Source organism: Otolemur garnettii, unplaced genomic scaffold (assembly GCF_000181295.1).
Source record: "Otolemur garnettii isolate 467f Iridium unplaced genomic scaffold, OtoGar3 scaffold00001, whole genome shotgun sequence".
Taxonomy (NCBI): domain Eukaryota; kingdom Metazoa; phylum Chordata; class Mammalia; order Primates; family Galagidae; genus Otolemur; species Otolemur garnettii.
Window position 1 is genome coordinate 55,523,581 of NW_003852396.1, and position 26,900 is coordinate 55,550,480.

The 26,900-nt window shown below is 33.4% G+C and overlaps 1 protein-coding gene across 1 annotated transcript in view; it reads left to right on the top strand.

Annotated features, from left to right (window-relative positions):
* METTL15 (methyltransferase like 15) overlaps positions 1-26,900 on the top strand; it is a 198,380-nt gene that overhangs the window by 70,924 nt on the left and 100,556 nt on the right. Inside the window, exon 4 of the mRNA XM_003781201.2 lies at positions 19,936-20,072. Coding sequence (XP_003781249.1) covers positions 19,936-20,072 — 137 coding nt within the window. The remainder of the gene's footprint in view (positions 1-19,935; positions 20,073-26,900) is intronic.

Below are 26,900 nucleotides of genomic sequence, written 5' to 3' on the forward strand. Positions count from 1 at the left end.
ATCTTTTGAATAATTTCTTGAACTCCTAATTCCTTCCTTTCTTCCATTCTGTTAATCTTATTTGCTATCCACATTCTGAACTCGATTTCTGACATCCCAGCCATTTCCTTGTGGATGGGGTCTTCAATTGTGTTTGCCCCATTTTCCCTTGGAGGAGTTCATCTACTCTGGTTATTCGATTTGCCAGAGTTTTTCCGCTGATTCCGCCCCATGCTGAGTTTACCTTGTTTGGAGGCCTTATGAGAACCGTTCAGTTGGTGGCTTCTTCTGGTTGCCCAGAGAGACAGGCAGAGTATGTCTGTTGTCTTCTCCCAGTTCTTGGGTGCTGGGGCAACTGGGGTGCAGTGGAGTGGTAGCAGCTGCAGGGGAGTGTGCGTGGCTGGATTAGACCTCGTTCAGCCTGCCGGGGCAACTGGGGGGCAGGAGAGCAGCAGCAGCCAGATCAATCCTAGTTCGGCCCCTCTGGGGCAACTGGTGGAACAGGGGAACTGCAGTAGCTGGATCAGTCCTAGTTCAGCACCCTGGAGCAGCCATGTGGTGGGGGATTGGCAGTGGTAGGGCAGGGTATGCAAGTGACCAGGTCAGTCCTAGTTCAGCCCCTCCAGAGTAGCTGGGGGGGGGCAGAGGACTCCTTGACTGTCTCCTATTGGACACATGTGGCACTAGCCAGCCGATCTGTGCCCTTCCAGTACGGGAGCCCGGAGCGGGGAACTCCCCCCAACTCCGTCCATGGAACGTACTTGGCTCTAGCAAACAGTTCTAGGCCCACCCAGAGTTGTAGACTCCTCCACCACCACCTGCAGGGTGAACGTGGCTCTAGCAAGCAGTTCTAGGCTCACCCAGCTTGGGTGCCTGGAGCAGGGTACTTCTCCTCTGGCCCCCGTGGGGTGTGCTTGTCTCTAGCAAGCTGTTTTGGGTCTACCTGGAACCGAGGACTCCTCAGCCATTGCCCATGGTATGCCTGCGGCACTAGCAAGCAGTTCTAGCCTTCCCAGAGCTGGAGCCTGGGGCAGGGATCTCCTCTGCCACCCATGAGGTGTGCGACTCTAGCAAGCAGTTTTGTGCCCGCCCCTCTCCGTGAGGGCAAAGGGACCCACCCGGCAAACAGGTTAGTCTGGGAAGGTTAATACCTCCTTCCCCAGCTTGCCCCCAGTCACTTGATATACCCCAGGTCTGTGACCCTATTCACTCCAGTAGGCCACTGCTCCGGTAGGCCACTCCATATTACGACTGGCAAAATCAGCCAGAAATCTGAGTTCAGCAGGAGGGCCTTGCGTTTTTAAATTAGGCTTCTGTCCAGCTAGATTTCTCTACAGGTCTTTGCATTCAGCTCTGGGCAGCAGACAAATAGCAATTTACACTCAGGTGTCAATTCTAGCCTCTGCCTGCCCTCTGCCTTTGTCTGAGGGGGATTCCACCCTGAGGGCTGGTGCTTTACTTATCAAAGTTCTCTGTGTTTTGCCTGTGGCTGCTGTCCGAAACCTCTGTTTGCCCAGAGAGACCGGGCTGGAATGGCATCAGTTTGCAGTTCAGTATGCCACTGTTGCTGTATTGGCCTCCTCTGAGCCGATCTTCCTCTCCTCACGCCTGTGCCACAGTCAGCACAGAACAGCACCAGCCCCTATTCATTGCCTTTTATTGTACCAGTTTTCATGGAATTTAAAATTATAATGAGTGTAATACCATAAGATTGTATCTAATTAACTTTTTAAATGGAAAGACGTTTTGGCATATATAATAGTTGACACAGCCTATTTGTGGCAATTTGGTTTATTAAACAATACATGAATCATGTATATTATTTGAAAGTAAATTCAAATATATCAGAAAGATATTTTAATACTCTGAGAAAATCTTAAACCTTAGCACACTTAGTATTAAATTTAATGTGATTTTTAACAACAAAAATTATGCAATAACTTTGATCTTCTATTTGGATTTACTTAGGAATGAAAAATACTGAGTCAGATCTGATTCATTTACCGGAATTTTATTGCTATGAATTAATAACTAATAATGTAATGATTATAAGCAAATTTTAGAATAAAAGTTGCATGCCCAAATGTTAAATTTCTACCTTCCAATATTCTTTTTTTTTTTTTTTTGAGACACTGTCTTATCCTGTCATCGTAGGTAGGGTGCCATGTTGTCATAGCTCACAGCAGCCATAAATTCATGGGCTCAAGAGATCCTCTTGCCTCAGCCTTCCAAGTAGTTGGGCCAACAGATGCTAGCCACAATGCCCAGCTTTTTTTTTTTTTTTTTATATATATTTGTAGTAGAGACGGGTTCACTCTTGCTCAAACTGCCCTCATACTCCTAAGCTCAGGCAATTTACTTGCCTGTGCCTCCCAGAATGTTAGGATTATAGGCCTGAGCCACTGCTCCTGGTGCTTACAATAGTCAGAATAATAAATATTTTTTGAATAAAAATACAGAAACATGTTAAGTGTCTTTCACAATTTGTTATATTATATCATTTGCAAAGTTGATTTTAGGATTTAGTTTTAGAGTCTTGTTTCTCCCTCAACTGTATATATGTATTTAAACCATACCTTTTTAGAACACCATTGGTAACATATTATAATTTCCCAAAGTCAGTATAAATAATATAGATACCATTTTTCCTGTTACTTTCTCTTTCTGTACTAGAAAATATCATGACTAATTCGTTCTTCTGTAAAATAATGATGTTTATTTTCCAAAGGAAATGTGTTCATTCAAATAGTTATGTAAAAATATGTAAACTTGTTTCTTAGGAATCCATTTATATTAGCTTGTTTTTAATGTTTACATTTCTGATGTATCACTTACTATATATAATCTGTTCATTGTGTAATTTAGGCATATAGCTTATTGTTTTACTTTTTAGAACACATTTGAATTTGCAATAAAATAAAGCATATTATAGACTGAAATATAGATTAAAATATAGAAATACTGTGCTAATAAACACATTACTGAATTTTCATTTCCCTTAGAAGCCCCCAAGAAATTTTAAATAATTTAGTGTTGATTTGTTAAATCTAAGAACCATTTCTTTAATATTTTGAAATTTATGCCTATAAAAATTGCCGCTAGTCACAAGTCACTACTAATTTGAAATACAAAATGATATTTTTTGTGTGTTTATTTTAATGGCATTCTGTGCTGTGTATCTTCATTTTTTTATTTTCCAAAGACTGAAACAAAGCTTGCAGAATATTTTAATAGGTGAAAATGGGGTTATATCTAATGTAAATATCAAATATTATTTTTGAAGAAATATACCATGAAATATTGCCAGACACCATGAAATAGTGACAAGGATTTTTCGTAAAGCTCTAATTTGAATGCTGTAGTTTTATTTATAAACCCCTTAAATCCATTCCTTGAACTCTCATTTTAACAAATGGTTGCAAAACTGGAGGGTTTTCTTTTTAGTTTTATTTGAGGAGCAAGTGGTGGTAAATAATGGACATCAATTTAAAAACCTCTTGACTTCATAAGTACTCCATCAGTTGAAGTGCACAACTGGTAAATAGGGGGATAAACTTAACACAAATGAATCATTTCCATTTGATGAATTCCTGCAGTGATTAGCTAACTGGTACAGTCAACCCCAAAGTAGGGTGCCATTCAAAGATATTTTATGATTTGTTCAAATAACATCATAATGAAATTTCAGTGAAATGAAAGATCCAAATTGATTACAGTCAACTGTGCTGTCGTTGCAACGGCACTTAGCTATGAAGCCAATACTACAAAATTCTTTCGAACAGATTTCATATATATTTGTAGTGCTATTGATTTATAATTTCTTTTTTCAGGGTTCCTGGTTGAGTCTCATAGAATGCTCTGTTTTGAATTAATGCTATTGATCTGCTTTTAAGTGTTGATTATACTTTATTGACTGCTTTAATTTTTTTCTGGGTCAATAGTTATTCAAAAGTTGATTTGATGCTATTTATTGCTGATGATTTTAAGATTACTTCTCATAAATAGAAATCTCTGGCTTCTGATTTTCCTTAATAGTTCTTCACCTGTGACTGAAACTATTTGTATAGACAGGAGAAATGGATGGCTTTTTTTTTTTTAAATTTATCCTAGGATATAGATAAAATCCCTTCCTCACATGAACTTATTTTTTTACTTGACTAACAATAACAGAAGGAATTTATATTTTCATAAATGATGAATAAGTAAACTATTATTTCTAGAAATTGTGAGCAGAATCATTATTACAGATGTTTTGATTATTTTTCTCATTATTCCATATATTTCATTTACCTACTCCTTGGATTTAAATTTTTAACTCACTTGTCATGATAAGTTAGAATTATTTGAAGTGTACTGAACTCTACAAAGAGGTAAAGTGGATTGCTAGATTTATACTCACATATGATTTGATCCTATGTATTTTAGATTTCTTTAGAACTAGAAAACCATTGAGGTTTAATACATCATCTTATTTATATAAGTTAAAATCACTTTTTAAAAATTCCAGTTTAATATGAAGGGATAGATAATTGGGTAACATTGTTTGTGTTTATTAGGTAAAGTCTAAGTTACAGTTATGACCCTTCCCCAGGAGATGTTCCATATACTTTTACATTGTGCCACTTACAGGAGAATATACTAATCTGCCACTCTTCTGCTGTCCTCTACTTAAGTTTAATTGTGTTTTTCTCTTATGTGGGCACATATTTGTTCATATACTGGTTTCATATTAGTGTAGAGTACATTGGATACTTTCTGTTCTGTTCTTTTGATGCTTTACTAAGGAGAATGTTCTTCAGCTACATCCAGATTAATATAAAAAATCTAAAGTCTCTACCTTTTCATGGCTAAATAGCATTCCATGTTATACACACGCCATAGTTTAATAATCCACTCATGTGTTGATAGGCACTTTTGTTAATTCTACATCTTGGTGATTGTGAGTTGAGCTATAATAAGCATTCTAGGGCAAATGTCCTTATGGTAAAATGGCTTTTTGTTCTCTTTTCTTCTGGATAAATACCTAGTAATGGGATTGCAGGATCAAATGGAGGGTCTATGTTTATTTCTTTGAGGATTCTTTAGAGTTCTTTCTAAAGAGGCTATATAAGTTTGCAATCCCACCAACAATGTAAAGTCTTCCCATTTCTCCACACCCTCCACAGCATCTCCAGTTTGGGACTTTGTGATGTAGATGAGTCTCACTGGGGTTAGGTGATATCTCAAGGGGTTTTGATTTGCCTTTCTCTGATGATTTGGGGTGATAAGCATTTTTTCATGTATTTTTGCTATTTTTCTTCTTTGGAGAAGGTTCTGTTCATATCTCTTGCCCAGTGATAGGATTGTTTGCTCTTTTTTTGTTGATTAATTTCAGTTCTTTTTAGATTCTGGTTATCAAGCCTTTGTTGGGTTTGTAACTTGCAAACATCTTTTTCTATTCTGAAGGGTGTCTGTTTGCTTTTGTTGTTGTGCCTAGAGTTGTGTAGAAGCTTTTTAATTTAATGAAGTCTCATTTATTTATTTTTGTTGTTGTATAGCCAATGGAATCTTTTTTTAAAAATCTTTCCCCAGACTGATAATCATCCAGCGTTTTCTCCACACTTTCTCCAGGGATTTCATCCTTTCCTGTCATAGATTTAAATCTTTTGTCCATTGTTAGTCAATTTTTGTAAGTGTTGAAAGGTGCAGGTCCATTTCCATAATTTCTTTAGAGATGGGATCATTTGTGGTAGCTGTCTCATAGTCCCTTTGGGGTGTGTGTTGATCTGTTCTGATTTTTCTGTTTTTTTTGAGACAAAGTCTCACTTTGTCACCTTCAGTAGAGTGCCATGGCATCATAGCTCACAGCAACCTCGAACTCTGAAGCTCAAGGAATCCTCTTGCCTCCGCCTCTCAAGTAGCTGTGACTATAGGTCCCTGCCACAACACCCGGCTATTTTTAGAGACGAAGTCTTGCTCTTGCTTAGGCTAGTGTTGAACCGGTGAGCCCAGGTAGTCCACCCGCTGTGGCCTCCTAGAGTGCTAGGATTACAGGTGTGAGCCACTGTGCCCAGCCCTGTCCTGGTTTTTCATGTTGCCACAATTTCTGTGTTGGGTTCTTCTCATGTGTGTTTTCTTCTTGTTCACTTCTTTCCCCTGCTTTCTGCTCTTACTTCCTTCTCCTTAATTTTCCTTATCCCTATGTTTGGCTATTAGAGTGGTTGAGATCTGCTGGTTTGGAGATATCTGTAGTCTGCTATTTTGGAGCTGCCTCGAGATCAATTTTTTTTTAATCTCTTTGCCTTATCATTGAGAAAATAAGATAAAGTGACTTGCCTGAAATTCTTTGGCTGTATTCTTAAATTAAGATCTTAGCATGATGCTTATATATGAAGTATTAATAATTATATGTTGATTTAGATGTGTGTCAGACCTTGATAAATCATTAATAGAAGAAGGAGAGTTGATGTCCACATTAGGAGGAATTATAATGTAAATTAATAGAAATTAAAATATTCACAATTTTAAGTGAACTGTTTCCAGCACTAGTAATGATGGACTAAAGTTATATTTTCTATGCTTAGCTTGCTCAACCCAAGTAGAAGATATAGAGTGGCATTAATGAAAGTTATCCTAGGTTTCATTTACATTATACTTTATAATGAAGTTATAATACCAGGCTTCCTAATAACTTTGCTTGACAACAGAGAGAGATGATGTAGATCTCCCAGAAGGAAAGTGGTGCTTCTTTTATATGATTATCATAATAAGACTCATATTTTAAAGTTATCGCTGAATTTATATATTGTTTGTTTAGAACTGAACTGGCCTGAATTTTTGGTACTTGCCTGTAGAATTTTAATATTGGTGATAATACATTCACTTAATATTTTATCTGAAATTTTAAAACAAACATTTACTGTCTGTGTAAATTGAAATTTGTGAAAGTTTTCTTTTCTTATATTATCTTTGTCTCATTTAAATATTAAGGTAATTCAAATTGCTTTTTCTTTCTCCTTTTTGTTATTTTTTTTCATGGACATTCTTGAGAATTCACTAAGTAAAATTAAAAGATTTAGAAAATTCCTGGAATATAAATTGAAATGATTAAAATAAACATTCTGAGTTTTATGTTTTATATAAATGTAAAGAAATTTATCTTTCAAGGTTTATATCTTCCTAAAATTTTTTTTTTTTTAGTGTAACGGACAATTGTAGTTTCCTCTCAACTTAAAAGCTTTATTTACCTCTAGGTGAAGGGCTCAACTACAACTTGGAGTTTGCCTAAAAAATGCAATCAATGTAACCTAATTATATGTACCTTTATAATAATTTGAATTTTATGCAAAATTTTTAAAAAATAAAAATGTAATGAATATAAATTTGTAGTATACTTCAGATTTAAGGAGTAGTATTCTAGTGTCTAATTATGAACTCGGAATACAGCTAGCAAGTGGTAATGTATTATGGAAGATTTCTTTTGGCACAGAAGTATTTTTGGAAGTAACTACAATTGCATGTCTCAAATTCAGTAAACTCTTGAAAGCCAGAAGTGATTTATTTTTAAGCTTATTGTGAAAACTAATAGAAAAGAGCTTAGCATTGTGTTCTGACAGCAAAATGCCTTAACTAATTAACAGAAAGTGCTTGTTTTTTCTGCCTAATTTTGCCCTTCTAACAAGAGTAAGAATTTTCTTAAACTAAAGTTATTTTAATATTAATTATTTAGTAATAAATTCTTGTTGAGCATTCCTTTATGTGGCATGTTCAGTACTTATATGTTAAAGCCATTTTCATAATGTTTACCCAGATCATGTCAGGTTATTTGGATTAATTATCTTTTACTACATTCATAGGCAACTAGTTTGTTCTGTGTCTGTATGTCTTTTTAGCATCATGTTTTTATTCAAAGATCATGTCTTTTTTCTCTTATGGTATCTTCTTTTATGACTACGTTGAATAATGCTTTATAGTTTGCATTATGAAGGCATAAATGATTGTTGTGTGATTTCTAGGCTTTAAGCGATTATCTAGTTATTTTAGAGTCATTGTAACAAATTTCCAAAATTGTAAGTTGATTTTGAATGATGAACCAGACTTGGATTCCTTTGTTTAGCCCCACTTGGTCATGACATACTATCCTTTTTATGTATTAAAGGATTGGTTTGCTCATATTTAGCTGAAGGCTTTTACATCTATGTGTCATGAAAGTTATTGATGTGGAGTTTTCTTATAATATCCTTTGCCTTGTGTATCAGCCTAATACTGTTCCCATCACTTGTATTGGGAACTATCACTCTTATTACCTAGTAGAGATTTTGTAAAATAGGTTCTATTTCTTCATTAAATCTTAGAATTCAGAGCATTCACCAGTTAAGTCATCTGAGATAGCATTTTGCTTTGTTAAAGTTTTTTAACTATAAATTCTATTTTTTTTTTTTTTTTGTAGTTTTTGGCCGGGGCCAGGTTTGAACCCGCCACCTCCCGTACTTGGGGCCAGCACCCTACTCCTTTGAGCTACAGGGACCCCTAAATCCTATTGTTTTAATAGACATAGAGTTTTTCAGGTTATCCCATGGTTCTTAACAGGAGGCAGTTGCTTGAAAGAAAAGTTAAAGAATTTTTTTGCTAGTTTTAAGAAATATAGCCCAGTTAGACTAATTATGACATTGTTTTATTTCAGATATACAGTTGGTATACTGAGTTTTAAATTTATTGAAATTTCTTTTGACAGAAATATTAACATTATTGAGAGTCTTCTTTTTTAAGACCACCTTAAAGGTTGATTGAAGGTTCTGTTACTGTTTCTTCAGAAGCCATGAAATGTTTTTTGTTTTCTAAATTACTTTGGATTTAGTATACATTTTTATCAAATTTAGGCCTTCTGTGAGTAGTTATTTTCTTAATTAAAATGTATTTTATCTATACTATTATTTATTCAAATAGTACTATACTTTTAAAAAAATTTCCTGTTGACGTGGGGTAAGATTTATTTCCATTGACAGATTAGGAAATTAAGGCTCAGAGAAGTTAAGTAACTTGCCTAACTTTTATGGTAATTAAATAATAAATTATGGACTGAAAACTAGATATTTTGACCTTCATTTCCTTTCTTTTGCATACTTCTGCCTCATGTCTTGTTTTATAGTTCATATACGTGAAAATCCCCAAAACAGTTGGCCCTAAAAGTATTTAGATTTCAAGGGTATACAACATTTTTGTTCTCTGTTACAAATTTGAAAAATAATAGTTTCCTTGTGACACACATTAAGTGCAACTAAGAATAACAAATACAAATACAACTAAGAATAACAAAAACAACTAAGAATAACTAATGAGTAAGACAAAAGGTCCAAGCATATTTTTTGTGTTATCTGACACCACAGATAAACAAAACAGTCCTCACAAAATCACCATATGGCCCACAGTTGCAGCTTAGACACCCCTGGTAAATATTTCATTGAACTTGCCTCCTCATAATTTTGAATTATTTCAAAGACTTTATTCTTTCCTCTCTTACTAACCTATAAACTACTTTTCATTCCATAAATTTTTTCAGCATGTATTTCATACTAGAATTTCCTGGTGGTATAGTGCACCATATTTTGGGTCTGAAACTTGTGCAGTCTTTATTCACATGTTTAAGTTTAGAGACAGGAAAGTTCCTACTCATGTGCCCTGACATACATGTATGAGCATATAGGCACATGCTCATGCATGCATGCATGCATGCATGCCATACTGTGGACTGGTCACCAAAATGTGTATGTATCAGTCTGTTTGATTTGTTATTATTGTTATTTGGAGGACGAGTAATAGAAAATCTCACCATTATTTATTTTAATTTATTGCTTTTGGTAGGAATTCAATATTAGAACCATGTTGAAACTATCAGGTAAATAACATGTACCAAAAAAAAAAAAAACCCCACACTTTTGAAAAGAGCACTTCCCAAACACATTGATTTTAAAAGCTTATTCATTTATTTTTATGCAAAGGATCTACATATTTAATAATTCTTTAAAAGAATACTTCTCTGGTATTCTTAGCCGTTATATATCTTCTTGGGAGTTTGTCCAGAATTGTGTTATATGAATTTCTTGATTACATATGTAAAAAATTTTTCTTATTAAAGGGATGCTGACAGGTTGGCATTGAACTGGGTCAGTGAGCTCTGAGAAATTAAGTTTAATTATCTGTATTACTTTTTTTAACTATTTGCATTAATTCAACCAGTCTGTCTGGAAATGGTTGATACCGTTCTCTGTTGTACGTATCTGAGACTTACAATTGAAATTCATCCTGTGTTACACAAGTTAAGAGGGAAACTACTCATCACAAAGGATGAATACTCCAATTTTCTTAATATAATTGAAGAACATACTTTAAAAAGAAGAGAAAAAATAAATTTTATTATGACAAGTAAAGATTTCTTTTGTGAATAGGTTAGAATTTAAGCTACAAGATAAAATATTTGTGGAATTTGGGCAGCATGAGTCATCATAGTAACACCAATGCTTTTGATAAAATAGGAAAGGAGATAAATTTATTGCAACACATTGATTGTTTTGTTTGTGGTATAACTTTTATGTTCTTCTGAGATTTTTTTTCCTCTTATATAAGCCCATGTAATAGTAACAAATAAAATAAGTGTTTACCAGAGAAATACTTGACAGAGCTTGACAAAACAATAATAAATTGAGGGGTTTGGTAGGAAAAATGTTTGTTCAAAGTGTTAGCTGATGATAAGGTTGGACTTCTAAGTTCACAGTTATATGTTCTAATTTATTTTAGGGCTACAAATGCATCAATGTGACAGATGTCTACTTGGCAACATAATAGATAGAAATCATAGGTAAAATCTGAAAGATGTCATTGATAGTTTTGAGTGATTCAGTAGGAAGCAGTAGACAATAGCTCAATAGCTTGCTTTAGCAATTACTTAAATTTCAGAGACATTGTAAAGCAAATAATGCTTTCTAGTGATTTTTTTAAAATTTTAGTTAGAATATCCAAATACCTTGTCAGATTAGCTTATTGCTCTCTTAACATTTGCCTGACAAATTATCTTAAAGGGGCTCCCTCTGTTTCCAGTGCGTGCCAGGTTGGGGGCACAGTATTTTCAAGGCTACATCCTATGACTTGCATATATTATAAAAGCAATTTATCTTTTTAACATGTATCAAAGTTTTCAGTTAGGATGAACTTTTAAAAATGTAATTAGAACTTTAGGTTTTTAAAATATTATTGTAATGCTATTACAGTTATCCTTATTATATTTGTAGATTTTCATTTTTTTGTTCTTTTCAAAATTTCTACCCAGTAATTTCCTATACTTTATTGTCTCCTTTACTATAAAGAATTATTCTATCAAGATACCTGTTTTTATGCTTTTCATTTATTCTTTTCTGGAGTAAGGTTTTTACGAAATCTGTCTTTTCTCCTCAGTAAAGTAGTGAGTACAGCTTTGTAAATTATTCCATTAGCTGAAAGGGAGTGTGTGTGTGTTTATTTCTGTGTATAAAATGAATGAATGGTGTAGCTAAAATGGTTAGCATTGTGCTTGCCATTAAATAAGCATCTAGTAAATGTAATGTACATTATTGTTATTATTACTCTTCATTCTTGCTACTGGTTCAGCCTCTCATTTCCACTTATCTGGGTGTTCTGTAATAGTAGATGTCTCCAGTTCATCACTATTTTCTCATACCCTTCTATCCATTTAATATTGCTGACACTTAAATTCTTTTTAAGCTGTACATTGTTTAGCCAGAATTATGCAACTTACTTTCCCTGACTTCTTAGTACTTGCCACATATTCACTTCCTACCATCTTTCCAACATTGTTTCCTGACTTATGTGTCTCACACACAGTCTTCTATGAAGATTAAGTCAGGGATGTGTCACAACATGTCTAACACAATGTCATCACATACAGTAGGACCTTAATATTTGACATCCTCCCTTCATTAACCATTCCCTTAAGTTGAACATTTTCATAGACCGGACATGCGTCACATGTGTGTCTGGGTACCACATAAGACGTAATTCCTTATGTTGATCAATGCCATATGCTGACTAATTTGTCACAATCCCTTGGGTGGGCAATTTATAGCGGTTCTACTGTATATGAAGGTTGTTCATTTCTTTCTGGTTCTCTTTTTTTCTTTTTTCTACCCTCTTTTTCAATAAATCTTGAATTTCTCTCCCATTACATGATACTTCCCTGTGTCTATTCCTTTAAGTAATGTTTAACTTTCTTCATTTTTAATCCTTTATTTATTCAGCAGATTTTCATTGAATATATTCTGTGTGCGATTTGTTTTGTTTGGCAGTGGGGATACAAGTGTTTAAGACACCATCCAGAGGTGTATGTTAGAAAGCAAGGACAATATATTAAAGATATCAAGACCTCTAGACTAAAAACTACATAAGAACAGGGACCATTTCTATTTCTGTCTACTATTGTATTTCCAGCTTTTAGACAGTGCTATGGACATATTAGAAATTTCATAATTGTTTTAGGTTAAAATTTGAGAGGTATGGAAGAGGTGGGGAAGGTGTGAGACAGCTTGGAATGTTTGACAATTCCATGTACTTCTGTATGATTAAGAAATAATGTAAAATTCATGTCTGAATGTGCTAGGAGGTGACGTCACAACAAAGAAATGCACAGATCAGAATAAAAGAAATTCATTTGTTGTGCCTAGAAATTTGGACTCTGTCCTGTAGCTTTGGAGAGTTTTTGTGGGGATTTAAACAGGGATATTAAATGCTAAAATTTTACTTTAGAAAGGATATCTTGTTAACAGGGTAACAAGAAAAATGAGAAGTGGAATTAGAGGTGTAGGTATCAATTGTGAACCTACTGGAATAGTAAAGCACTGAATATGGGGGCCCAAATTAAAAGTGGAGGTGGAAAGCTTCAAGACATACTTACCTGGTGAAATCAATGGGATTTAGTAGCCAGTTAGATTTATAAAATATGGGAGAGTAAGAAGATAGTGTGAGATCCCAGTTTTGCCTAGCCTTCAAGGCCCAGTTGAGTTGAAACCTCCAATTTAGTCCATCTCAACTACTGTCTAAAATAAATTTCTCTTTTTTTACTCCATATAGAATGTTATGTATGCTTTTCTTATATTGCTGCTTTCTTTTTAGTAGTTTTATAGCTATTTGTGTGCAAATCTAAATCTCTTCTTTAGACTGGAAGGCAGACATATCTTTGTATTACCTCTTATGGTCTTAACTATACCGAATGCTTAAGAAATATATAGATTGTTAATTAATGTCCTATGTTTTTAATTACCTTCTAAAAAATGTCCAGAAATGTGCTTAGCACATTTTAGTACTTCAAAATGAAACAGTTGCAAATAGGTAGTTTAAAATATTTCAAAAGCAATTGCCAGAAAAGAAAATATTCATAGGAAGAAATTTTAAAGTGAAGTCAGGCCATATTTTTTCCAGATTCAGATGGTAAGTTACTATTAAAAATCTTGCACAGATTGGAAATGACTAATCAACATTAGGAAAATGAAACTGGAAGATCTGCCCTTGTATTGTTTATGGGTAAAAATGTTTTCATGCCCAATTTTAACAGTGTTGTTCCAATGTGAAAATTTTAATGATTAGAACTGTGGAATTATAAAAATAAATAATTAGATTAGTATCTGCAGGATGATTTTTTTGATTTCTATCTCTATTTCCTTCTTTAGGCAAGAACTGGAGCTGAGTCTTCATTAAAGTGTATCAAATGTGAGAGAGATGGTTGTGTAGGGCTGTCTACTCTAGAAATATAGAACAATATGTGTACTAAAGGAATTAAACATGGATGATGTGTATCGTTCCTTCTATCTGTTACCACCCATGAATCTGTGATTTTGTAATTTGTGTCTGATTTTTGTTTTTTTATTTTGAGACAGAGTCTCACTTTGTTGTCCCATGCTAGAGTGCTGTGCTGTCACCTCAGCTTATAGAACCTCAGACTCCTAGTTTCAAGCAATCCTCCTGCCTCAGCCTCCTGAGTAGCTGGGACTACAGGTACCTGCCACACACCAGCTAATTTTTCTTTTTGTAGTAGAGATGGGTTCTCATTCTTGCTCAGGCTGGTCTGAGACACTTGAGCTCAAGGGATCCTCCTGCTTCAACCTCCCAGAGTGTTGGGATTATATGCGTGAGCCTTCACACCCAACCTTGTGTTGTATTTTTTATTTTTTAATTTCAAAATCAATTTTAAAACTATAATCTATCAATAAGTACACCTTCATCAATCACTGCTACAGATAATGGGCAGATGTTTATACCAGGCCATATACAAAATTAATTATCTTTCTTTGAGATTTAATTTTATTTTATAAAGACTTTAAAAAAATTAGAGTGGTATAATAGTTGTTGTTTTTAAGTTTGTTAGAGGCTTATGGGCCAAAGTTCTTACATGTATTTATCTTCATATTAAGAAAAAAACTTTTCTGAAAACAATTGTTTTTGTTTCAGTGTAATTACATTAACATATTACATTAATACATTAAAATTTCAATGTGGAAGTATTATGAGATGAATTGGAGAGAACACAGGATGTACATTTTAGTATTAGTTTTGCCCTCCCCTATCTGTTTTTTTTTTTTTTTTTTTTTTTTTTTGAGACGGAGCCTTAAGCTATCCCCCTGGGTAGAGTGCCATGGCCTCACAGCTCACAGCAACCTCCAACTCCTGTGCTCAAGCGAGTCTCCAGCCTCAGCCTCCCAAGTAGCTGGGACTACAGGCGCCCGCCACAGCACCAGCCATTTTTTGGTTGCAGCCATCATTGTTGTTTGGCGGGCCCAGGCTGGGGATTCGAACCCGCCACCTTAGGTGTATGTGGCTGGCGCCTTAGCCAGTTGAGCCACAGGCGCTGAGCCCCCTATCTGTTAATATCAGGTAACTCTACAGACCTCAGCTTCCTCATAAGTAAAATGAGGGGGTGGTATAGTCTGTTATGTCCTTTTGACATCTGAAATTCTGTCTCTACTCTCTTAATAGTGAAGACAGTGGTTGTACTTGATTAAAAGGAGCTAGCCAAAAATAAGAAATATTTATTTTCCCATTTCAAATGTAAAGGAGGCTGATTAGGAAATAAATACATAATGCTATTGAGTTAAATAATACAATTAATTACAGATTGTTGTACTGTTCTAGAAGAAGTCTATTCATTAATGAAAAATGGGCATTGTTAGGAATACATTGCTGTAAAATGACTCTTAAAAACTGGACTATTTTTTTTCTTTTGAGACAGAGTCTAACTCAGTTGCCATGGGGCTTAGTGCCATGGTGTCATAGCTCACAGCAATCCTCTTAATCCTGTCCTTAAATAGTTGGGACTACAGGTATCTGCCACAAGGCTCAGCTAATTTTTCTACTTTTTGTAGAGACAGGGTCTCGCTTTACTCAGGCTGGTCTGGAACACCTGAGCTTAGGGGATCCACCCATCTAGGCCTCCCACAGTGCTAGGATTATAGGTGTGAGCCACCACACCTGGGAAGATCATGTAAAAAGTGGACATGTTAACCTGTATTATGAATCTTTTATGTGGTCATATGGTAATGAGTCATATTTTGAAGAGTGTTTCTAGACTCATGTCCAAATCACCATTGTGATCTTTAGCATAGTTACCTTGGTAGATTTTCATTTTTTTATATTGTATCATTAAATACATACTAACCCCCTTCTGTGTACTGATTTTTCCATATTAAGTTGGAAGTAAAGTTGGAGGATTGTAGTTAGGAGTCATCTTCCTCAAATGTTACTTTTTTTCTCTAAATCACTTTCATTTTTATTCTAAACCCCAATTACTCCATCTGCTTCCTCACCCCCTTTCTTTCACTTCCTTTCTTTCTCTTTCTTTATATCTTTCAGAAAGAGCCCTAAGTTTAGAGTTGGCATGACCTGGTTTAGAGGTATCTTTCCTTCACTTACTATTAAATAATAATATCTTAATCAAATCACATTTTCTCTCTGCATCTTAGTTTTCTTTTTTGTAAAATTGGAGATAATGCCAATCGTCTGTATTCCATCACAGAACTCTTATTAGACTAAGTAGGAAAACGTTAATGCTTGGTAAACCATAAAGCAGTGTGTAAACATAGACTATTGACTCGATGTACACACACAGTGGTACAAGAAATAATACAGGTTTTGGAGCAAGATGCACCTGTATTCAATTCCTGCATTTGCTACTTAACTAGCTTAGTATAATTTTAAGTTTCCATATGTGTAAAATTAAGTAACATCTACTATATGATTCTAACAAGGAAATAAGTTCATCTTTATAAATTTCTCTGAGGTAAATGGGTACATTTTACCCATTTCTTTTTAGATGAAACAATTGAAGCTCCATGAGCTAAAATGATTTAGCCAGGGTTACACAGGTAGTCAGTGAAAGCAGAATAAATTTAGTTTTTAAATAAGTTATATTAGGTAATTTCAAAGAGAGTTTCATATATGTTTGGAGCATAAGATACACACTTGAAATACATTTATAGATGAGATTCATAGAAGGGTTGTTTTGAAATACTCATATTAATTTGTTCTTGTGCATTTGTTAAGCAAAAAGATTGACCAGTTGCCTTATTTTATTTTCACCTTGTACAGAAAAAAAAGTGGTAACGTGCCATGTCAGTGACCCAGAAGAAAAGAAAAACTAATTAGCTCCCTTTTCTAATGTAGCACTAAGTGACTCAGAAGACCTAGATGCTACTATTATTTTTGATAAACAATGAATATTATAATTTTAAATGTGAAATTTGATGGACACAATCACTAACCCAAGACATATAGTGAGATTCAATTCTAGTTTTATAAAGCCCATTTGTCTCCTACTTTTTGCTTTCTGTGTTACACTTGACTGATAAAATATTTTTCTCCCCTTGTGGAAACTTCCTTGATTGTCAATACATCTCCAAGGGCATAATCATGATATATTAAAAAATAATCATGTAAATTATGATTAGTTGCATTTTCCAGAATGTTTTTAATAATGAGGATTTTTCTTTTTAAATATTGAGTGTGACTTTTTTGGCTTGGGATAAGGTAATCATATGCAAACTGCTTTATTTAATATATTGATACTTACAGTTTAAATCTAGGGTGATACCAAGGCTTGATATCAGTGCCATAACATTGAAGAGGTATATAGTTTTGCTTGGGAAATTTTTTTTGTGGCACTCCTTGCAATTTTAAAACTGAAGTAAGGTGGAAGATTTTTACCTATTCGTACTTGCATAAAAGAGGTGTATACCATGTAGACTGGCAAAGCAGATGAAGTTATGTACTGTTAAATATATAAATTTACTGTTTCAAGTGGTGAAAAATAAATGTAGCCATGACTTTTGTGCTGTCAGTAATAGAAATGCAAGGTTAAGTTATACATAGTAGTAAAATATTTATGTTAAAAATGTTTATACATTTTTATTATATTTACATCTTTTTCTGTTTTATACCTATCTTCTCAGTTTTGATCAGAATTTCCTCCATATAAGTTTTTCAATAGCAGGATAGCTTTTCTGAGGATTTGCTCAAAGGATGGTGCTCAGTGTACCAGATGTAATTAAAAAAAAAACAACCATAATTGTACTGTATGTGATCACTCTCCTTAAAATAAGGTATAACATTCAGGGCTTAGAAATACTGAAGTTCATGACGGGATTTTCTCTTCTTGTACAATGAACACATGAACTTTAAAAAATTATATGTTTGAATATTTTTACTTAAGTCTTGTCAATAGACATTAATATTTATAATTATATTCAGTAATATTAGAGTATTTTTGTTTTCATGATACCAGTGAAATTTATTGAAAGGGCCCATTAATGTGGATGTGGAGAGAAGGGAATACTTTTACACTGCTATGTGGATTGCAAACTAGTACAATATATATGGAAAGAAGTATGGAGAACTAAAAGTCCACCTTCCATTTGATTCTGTAATCCCGTTACTAGGTATCAACCCAGAAGAACAAAATCATTTTACCACAAGAATGTTTGGCACCAGAATGTTTATTATAGCTCAGTTCACAATTGCCAAGTTGTGGAAGCAACCCAAATGTCCCTCAACCCATGAATGGATTAACAAACTGTGGTATATGTATACCATGGAGTACTATTCAGCTGTAAGAAAAGATGGAGACTTTACATCTTTTGTGTTTGCCTGGATGGAAATAAAATACATTATTCTTAGTAAAATATCTCAAGAATGGAAAAAAATTCCAGCACTATTCAGCTATAAGAAAAGATGGAGACTTTACATCTTTTGTGTTTACCTGGATAGAAATGAAATACATTCTTCTTAGTAAAATATCTGAAGAATGGGAAAAAATAATATATAAAAAACTACACACCCACGTGAAAGATAAAACACAAATACAGTCTAGCGCGGGGCAGGAGAAAGGAGGGAACAGAGAGAGGAGGAGGGAGAGCAATTGGTAGGATTTCACCTAATTTGTAGGTGAATGTGAGGTTGTTCCGCATACCTCCTGGGTGAAGGACTCAACTACAACTTGAACTTTACGTTAGAATTGAAAATAACATAACCTAATCATCTGTACCTTCATGTTAATTTGAAGTAAAAAGAAAGAGGCAAATAAATCTTATTAAACTAAACAAAAAGACAGAAAGAAAGAAAGGGCCCATTAAAATAACATGACTTTGAGGGGCTATGTGGAGAGTGTCTTGACCCCAAATCAGTCAAAATAAACTAACTTGTGCACACATGTTTCTTATGGTCCATGTCTGATTTCTTGTGCAACTGTGACCTGACTTTAGACTATGGCCAAATAAAATAGCTAAGAAGTAGATTCAGATTCAGTCAACTGTATTTTTCATCTGGAATGATTCCAGCATTAATGATTGATATCATGTACATTATATCCTTTTGTTCCTGGGAAAATTATTACTAGCAAGTCTTTTGTCTTCCAAAGTGTCTTGGTTTAGATGAGAAATGATAATATGATACTTCCCAGTTGAAAAGAAGGTAGTGGTATCTTCATCTTCTTTTCTTTTAAACACTGGAGAAATCTAAATATACTGGTATTTTGTGACTTTAAATGACTGTCTAAAGACCTTTAGATACTTAATGCAAAACCTAGAATTTTACACTTTCCTGGATTTTTCCAGGTCATATTTGTTAACTTCTTAATTTTTTAGATTTTATTTGATTTGTCATGTGACTATCTATTGTTTGATATATTGGTATATTTATAGTCATTTCCTTTCTTTCTCTCCCACGCCTCTTGAATATCTTTAATTTTTTTTTTTTTTGAGACGGAGCCTCAAGCTATCCCCCCTGGGTAGAGTGCCATGGCATCACACTCACAGTAACCTCCAGCTCCTGGGCTCAAGCGAGTCTCCTGCCTCAGCCTCCCAAGTAGCTGGGACTACAGGTGCCCGCCACAACGCCTGGCCATTTTTTGGTTGCAGCCATCATTGTTGTTAGGTGGGTCCGGGCTGGATTCGAACCCGCCACCTTAGCTGTATGTGGCTGGCGCCTTAGCCACTTGAGCCACAGGCGCCGAGCCGAATATCTTTAATTTTCATGTAAAGCATTGCCATTACAGAAATTTAGATAACATGAGGCACAGTAATTGTAAACCATGTCCAAATGAGGAATTGTTGTAAATATATTACCAGTTGGCTGCTAAAAAACATTAAAGAACTAGCAACACAACACTCTGGCCACTTTGATCTTAGAGGGAGGTGTAAATCTTTCTGAAATTAGCCAATCTTTGTCTGGGATTATTTTACTGATACTCTGATCAGTTCTTTTGGACTGATCACTCATAACTGAACCAGATCTCATGTTTAAAAAATTTAACTTTAGGCAAACTTTATACTTATTTTTCTGTTTACCATCAACACTGAAAATCACTGTGTGGTTCTGGAAATTAAGATAGTTGGCAAAAATAAGTTTTGTTTATGTTAAGTGACAATTTTCTTTTTCTGTGTTGACTAGATTTTTCTAGATATGACATTTGGTTCAGGAGGACATGCGAGAGCCATTCTACAGAAGGAATCAGATATTACTCTGTATGCCTTAGACAGAGATCCAACAGCTTATGCAATTGCCGAACAGCTTTCTGAATTATATCCGTAAGTAATACTTTTATATATTTATTTAATTTTGATGTTGACTTTTACAGATCTTGGTTTACCACTTTGGAATTTGTTCTACCTAGCACAATACTGTAATTTATTCCCTTAAATATTTTCTCTTTTTTCCTCAAGAAGAATGAATGTAAATGATGCTACATTTATCCTTTCTGAATCCAGAAAAGGAAATATAAAAATGACTTCTCAATATAAAGATTAAGGTGTGTTAAAATCCATCCATGAATAATATTTTGAAAAGTCATAGTCAAGAAAAATATTTTTTAAAGTTTTTCTATGAGTTAGTTTCTAAGAATTTAGCAGAGTAAATAAGTATGTGGGAATTCTATAGAACTTAAGAGGTCACATAATCAACACAATGCACTTCTTTTCTCTGAGTTCTTTCTGACGTTCACAATGTACTTCTTTTCTCTGGGTTCTTTCTGATGTTCACTATGAATGTATCCCTCTATCAGAATTAGTGATGTATCCCTCTGTCAGAATTAGTGAGCTATCACTGAAGAACTTTAAAATATACATATAATGCCTATAATTTATCCTATTAGAGTACATGTGAATTTGTCTAAAGGTTGAATATAAATGTCTTAACACAACAATTATGAGAAAGACATGATGGCTATGTTAGCCAGTTGGATGAGAGTTTTCCAAACTGCATATGGAAGCAACACACTATATCCTATGATAGAATTAATGTACACAATTATGATCTAATAATAATATAAATAAATAAATAAAAGCATGCAAGTAATGACAGGTAAAAAAAAATATTGTCTTACATGTGGTGAAACCATCTATGTTTAAAAGCAAAATTTTGATTTAGGGAGTAAAGTCTGTATGGTATGTTGCTTAAAAGCCATCATACTAAAAGAGAAAAATGTCTTAGAACTACAATGACTATCTGCAGATACATAAACATCTATTTTCAAGAGTGGAGAATTGTTTTATTATGTCATGCTTCAGAGATTGGAATCAAGAAAATAGAAGGGAATTTTGGAGGCAAATTTTAAGTTGATGTGACCTAGAAGTTTTACTAGTTGTAGTTGTCCAACAACAAAGTGGTCTCTTTGGTGAGTAGCAAAAGTGACGTGGAAGAGTTTAATCAGTGTCTAAGGGTAGAAAGTAGGTTTACTCAACTAGAATAGCCTTTTTAACTTTTTTCAAATCCTAACTCCTTGCAAATCTAATGAATATGATTAATTTTCCCAATAAAATTGTAAATAAATATACATAGACTTCTATTTACAAGGTTACAGGATTTATGGAGCCTGTGAAACTCACTATTTGACCTGAGTTTATGTCTTTTTTTCTAAGAATAATTTGAGAATGTAGTTGAACGACATGGTACGATTTTTAATTTTTTAAATCTTCATCTTCCACAGTGTAACTAGTAAACTCTCACCTTATGGGTACAATGTTGGGGGTATATGGCACACCTCATGGGTGAAGGGCTCAACGATAACTTAGATTTTACCTTAGAAAGGCAAATAATGTAACCTAATCATTTATATCCTCATGTTAATCTGAAATTTAACAAAAAGATAATGAGCACCTTAAAAAAAAAAAAGATCTTATACTAGAGCATTCATGTTTGTGAAACATCGTATGAGTCCATGTAATTGTGACACAAACCTTCAGAAAGCATGTGATTGTGACACAAACCTTCATAAAGCATAGTCCTCCATTATATAGTTGTCCCTTGGTGTCCATGGGGACAGATACCAAAATCTTAATGATATTCAAGTTCCTTATATAAAATGGTATATTTGTATATAACATCCACACATCCTTCTGTATCTTTAAATCATCTCTATGTTACTTATAACATTTAATACATTGCAAATGCTATATAAACAGTTGTTATGCTTTATTTTTTAGGGAATAATGGGAAGGAAAAAGCACCCATTTATTTCTTTCTCTAATATTTTTGAAGAGCAGTTTGCTGAGTCTACAACAAACAGAATTCATAGATAAGGAAAGTGGACCATCTTTCACTGTCATAGAAAAACTGGATTTTCTTAGATATGTTTGTTTCTTAAAACATTGATTATCAGTCTAGTTGTTTCAATGTTTCTTATTCCTTCAAACACCCTACTTTCTCAAATGGAGCTTAAAGTTTTACTCGATATAATTTTTTTTTTTTAAATTAACTAACAAGGAAGTTTAGGCTCTACGTTCTCCTCACTTTGCAGATGGGGAAACTATTAGCCAGATAGATAAAATGATTTGCCTAAAGCCATACATGGGACATGTATTATGACCCCTAGCTCACAATCTTATTTTATTAAATAATACTATTTTGGCTCAACTTTTGAGCCTTTATTCCTTCATTGACTAAATGATTCCTTTGCCAAACATAAAAAATTACATAAAGAACCATAAAATAAAATAAACAAGAAAGGAGTTAGTATCATGAAAGCTAGAATCAAAGAAACTGAAAAAAAAAATTAAAAATAAAATAAGAAAGGGTAAAGAAATCCTCAGAGATTATTCTATGAAAATAGCAATATTTCTTTTGAGCCTGATTATTAGAGCAAAACATACGATTACATTGGGAAATAAGACCAACCATAGAACAAAGTAAGTTTATTATAAGATAATACACCTACAACTCTGTGGTATCTTTTAAAACTTAGAGAAATGAATGACATTCTAATAAAATATAAATCATTAAAATTGACTTAATAATTATGAAACTTGAATAAATGATTTTCATAGAGGAAATTAGAAAGGTAACTAAAGTGCATAGAAAAACGTACCCTGACCAAATGGATTTGCAGTTATCTAAGTCTTAAAATAAAAATAGGAAAGAGCATTGATTTTTACGCTAGTTTTGACCATGATAAATATGGAACATTCTTTCAGTTGTGTGAATCCATAGAGCTAGTATAAGAAGAAAAAATGTCCAATATCACTGACGTGTATAAATGTAAATATTGAAAAGGAAATACTAATATATCTAATTCACACATCATTTATTTAAAAGAATAGTACCTATGATCTAATTAACAAAGATTAGTTCAGAAGGCAGGGGAGTTTCCATATCATTGATAGGTTGATAAGTGTAAGGATAGTTTGCTAGCTGTTCTTATTAAGATCTCTAAGTTGAATATAAAGAAACTACTTACATGTAAACCAAGGACAGGGAACAATTATTTTCTTGAAAGGTTATATACTATAACAATTTAAGTCATGATCAGGATGTAAATAGGATTTCACTTGTATGTTTTTCTCATATATGTTTACTTTTGGATGGTTTGATAAATGTAATTAAAAAACCAAAAAGTTAAAATATTCTCTTTCTTATAATTTGATAGAATAGTTAAAAATGAAAAAGACTTGGCAAATTATTAGGATTATATGATAAGGTTAGATTAAAAATTTAAGAAGTTATTCTAATGGAGGCACTGTAGGGACAGAAAGAGAGTAAATTTTTTTCTTCCCCGTGGTCAAGGTCACAACTGACACCCCTATAACAAAGGTTGTCCAAAAAAAAAGCATAGCAAATTTAATTGATCATAGTTTTACATGACATGGGAGCTTTCAAAGCGAAGATCCAAAGCTACAGGAAAACTACCCCTTTTTATACTTAGATGCAATAGAGTATTTATATGGACAGCCATGTAGAATTATGATTAGACAAAAAGGGTAGGATCTAATACTAATTGACTGAATGGGGAAACTCAGTGAGGCATCTCTGTGTAGCATTCCTTCCTCCGGACATGGGATAGGTACCCTTTGAAATGAAGATGTTAATTACTTTATGGCCAGTTGTTAGCAGAAAGAAGGGGAAAAGGAAATTTAGAGTAATTTTTAGGCTTTATGCCTGGCTTTGGGGTAAAGGAGATTTGGTTTCTATGACCTATCTTGGAAAAGAGAGTCTTGTTTCTAGGACTTGCCTCGAGGGGAGAGTGAAGGGCAGGAGACAAGAGTCAGGAGGTCAGATAGAAACTTTATTTCTAAAGGTGATTCTTAGACCTTCATTGTAGGGTTTTTTTTTTTCTGAAAGAGAAATGGGAATAAATATTCCATTCACAAAAGCACCAAAAACTATAAAATATTTAGTAATACATTTAACAAAAAACACAATTTCAAATTGGAAAAAAACCATAATTTTGTGGAATAGCATACAACAAGTTGTGAACAGAACAGAAGATATTTTGTTTATTTTGAGGTGGAAAAAATTAGTAGTATTTAAACAAAAAGTTCTCCCCAAATTTATATATGCATGTTATATATTTCTAAAAAGCATCTTAATTGATTTCATCTTTACTTTTATTCATTTGTTTGATTTTTAAATTTGGATAATGTGGTCTTATGTTTATATGGGGAACAAAGTGACAAGATCTGAATTATAAAAAAGGTGAAAGGAAACTTGCCTTACCAGATAATCAGATCATATTCACCATAATGAAATGATTACAACATTGGCATAAGAATAGGCAAGTAGATTAGTGGAAGAGAATATTCTGGAATAGATTCCTCTAAATAAAGGAATTTGTTAATAATAGAAGATAAAAATATTTCAATTTATTAAGAAAATAGTGCATTATTAAATACATGCTGCTGGTACAATGTCTGTCAGACTTGAGGAAAATAAAATGGACCCTTGTTTTATATTGGATTCAAAAATAACTTTTGGATGAAATAAAGATTTGTAGAAATTTGAAAATAAAAGTTCTGTAAAGTGGAGAAACTATAAAATAACACAATATAGGGGTGAGAAACTTCCTTAATTAAGACTAGAAATCACAAATCTATAAAGTAAATAATAGAAATATCTAATTGCATGAATGTTAAGGTATATATGGGAAGAATAGCATAGTAATTTTCAAGTAGTAACAATTTAGAAAAGAAATATTAGTAATATAGAAGTTAGGGGAAGGGTTGATATCTATCATACTTGAAGAGTTCTGATAAAACTAATAAGAAGGCATTAAAATATGTAGAATGTGATTCATAGAAAATTAAGCTAAGGAAAGATGCTACAACCCAGTATAAGTAATGAAGGAAATAAAGTTGAGATAATAATAGCATAATACACTGGAAGAACATAGTTTTGTTACTGAGGATTTTGAGAAAATACTTTTATCCTTTTGGGGTGGACATCTTTTAATATTTAAAAAATACATCATCTACTTAGAATTTATGCCACCCTAATCAAAAAAATCAATATCTAGAAAAATATTTTTGGACATATTGCAAATTTATACATACATTGTCTGTGTATATAATTATGGAAATTTTTTATTTTTATTTTTTATTTTTTTGAAACAGAGTTTCACTTTGGCATCACAGCTCACAGCAACCTCCAGCTCTTGGGCTTAGGTGATTCTCTTGCCTCATCCTCCCCAGTAGCTGGGACTACAGGTGCCCACCACAGCACTCGGCTATTTTTTTGTTGTTGCGGTTTGGCCGGGGCGGGGTTTGAACCCGCCACTCTCGGGGCTGGCGCCCTATTCACTGAGCCACAGGCGCCGCCCAATTATGGAAAATTTGAGAGAAAGGATTACAGTGGAAAGATGCTCAGGGGAAAGAAAAAACAGCAGTTAAAGAAAAACCCATAAATTATATGGTCACGTTTCTGCATATATGTACAAAATAGAAAATGTAAAGTAATGCTATATATTGTTTAATAATACCCACATATGTAGTAATAGAACAAAAGTATGCATGAAAAAGAAGAAAACAAATTTGGACTGGGGGTTATTTCTGGGAATATTGTATAGATGGATGAGTGGTTGAATGGAGGCACAGATTAGATAATTTTCTTAGAAATATTTAATAACAATTTATAATAAAGCTCACAAAACAAACATTTTGTCATTTCATTGTGAACATCTTTTGAGGAAATATAGTATTTTTTTCTTTCATTTATTTATTTTGTTGTTATTGTAAAATGAATTTAAGGTTCTCTTGAAAAATCTCATGTTCTTTACTCTGTCAAAACTAAGTCAGAAATAGAAACTAACATTTTTTATAGAAAACTAAGCAATTCACGGGAAGGTTGAGCTTTAGGCTAACCCATTTTAGCTCTTTCAGAAAAGATGACATGTCAGATCACCTGTTGTTTGAAGACTGAAACTTTTCCCCATTGCCTCTGAAGACTGTATGAGAGGAAACACATTTAAATTGGAGCAGTGGGGTGTTGGTTGACTTTTAACATAGTGGAAGATGGATGTTGGAAGACAATTTTAAAAATCAAAGGTTTTGGCTGCTGAATTTAGCAACAATATGTGCTCTGTATACCACGTTTAGAGACTATAGCTAAGTCTAAGAAGAAAATAAAAATCATAATTGATTCTTTTTAACTGTAACTTTAACAGATCATAAAAATATAACAAGCTGTTATTTTTAACAGTTTGTAAAAGTAGATAGGCTCACTGTGGTAAATTTATAATAGGAAAATATAAAGAAGAAGTTAAACCCACCCATAGTTTTACTACCTTATAATAAGGATTAATGATTTCCTGTATTGTAATCCATCTTTTTAATTGCCAGTATTTCATTATGTTGTATGTAGTATTTCTTGTTTCACTTTTTTGGATTTTTTGCATTTTGTATTTCTAAAATATTGAACTATTTTGACAAAGTTTAAAAATTTATTTTTATCAATTGTATTAAGATACATTATTACATTAAAAGAATTGACATCTTCATTTTGCATTCTAATTCGGAAGCCTGATACGTCTTTCCATTTATTCCAGTACTTTGTGTTTCTCAGTGAATTTTTTTCTTAATTAAAATTAAAAATGCAGAAAAGTACTGAAAAGAAATTAAAATAATTCATAGTACCACCACCAATGTTAAGAG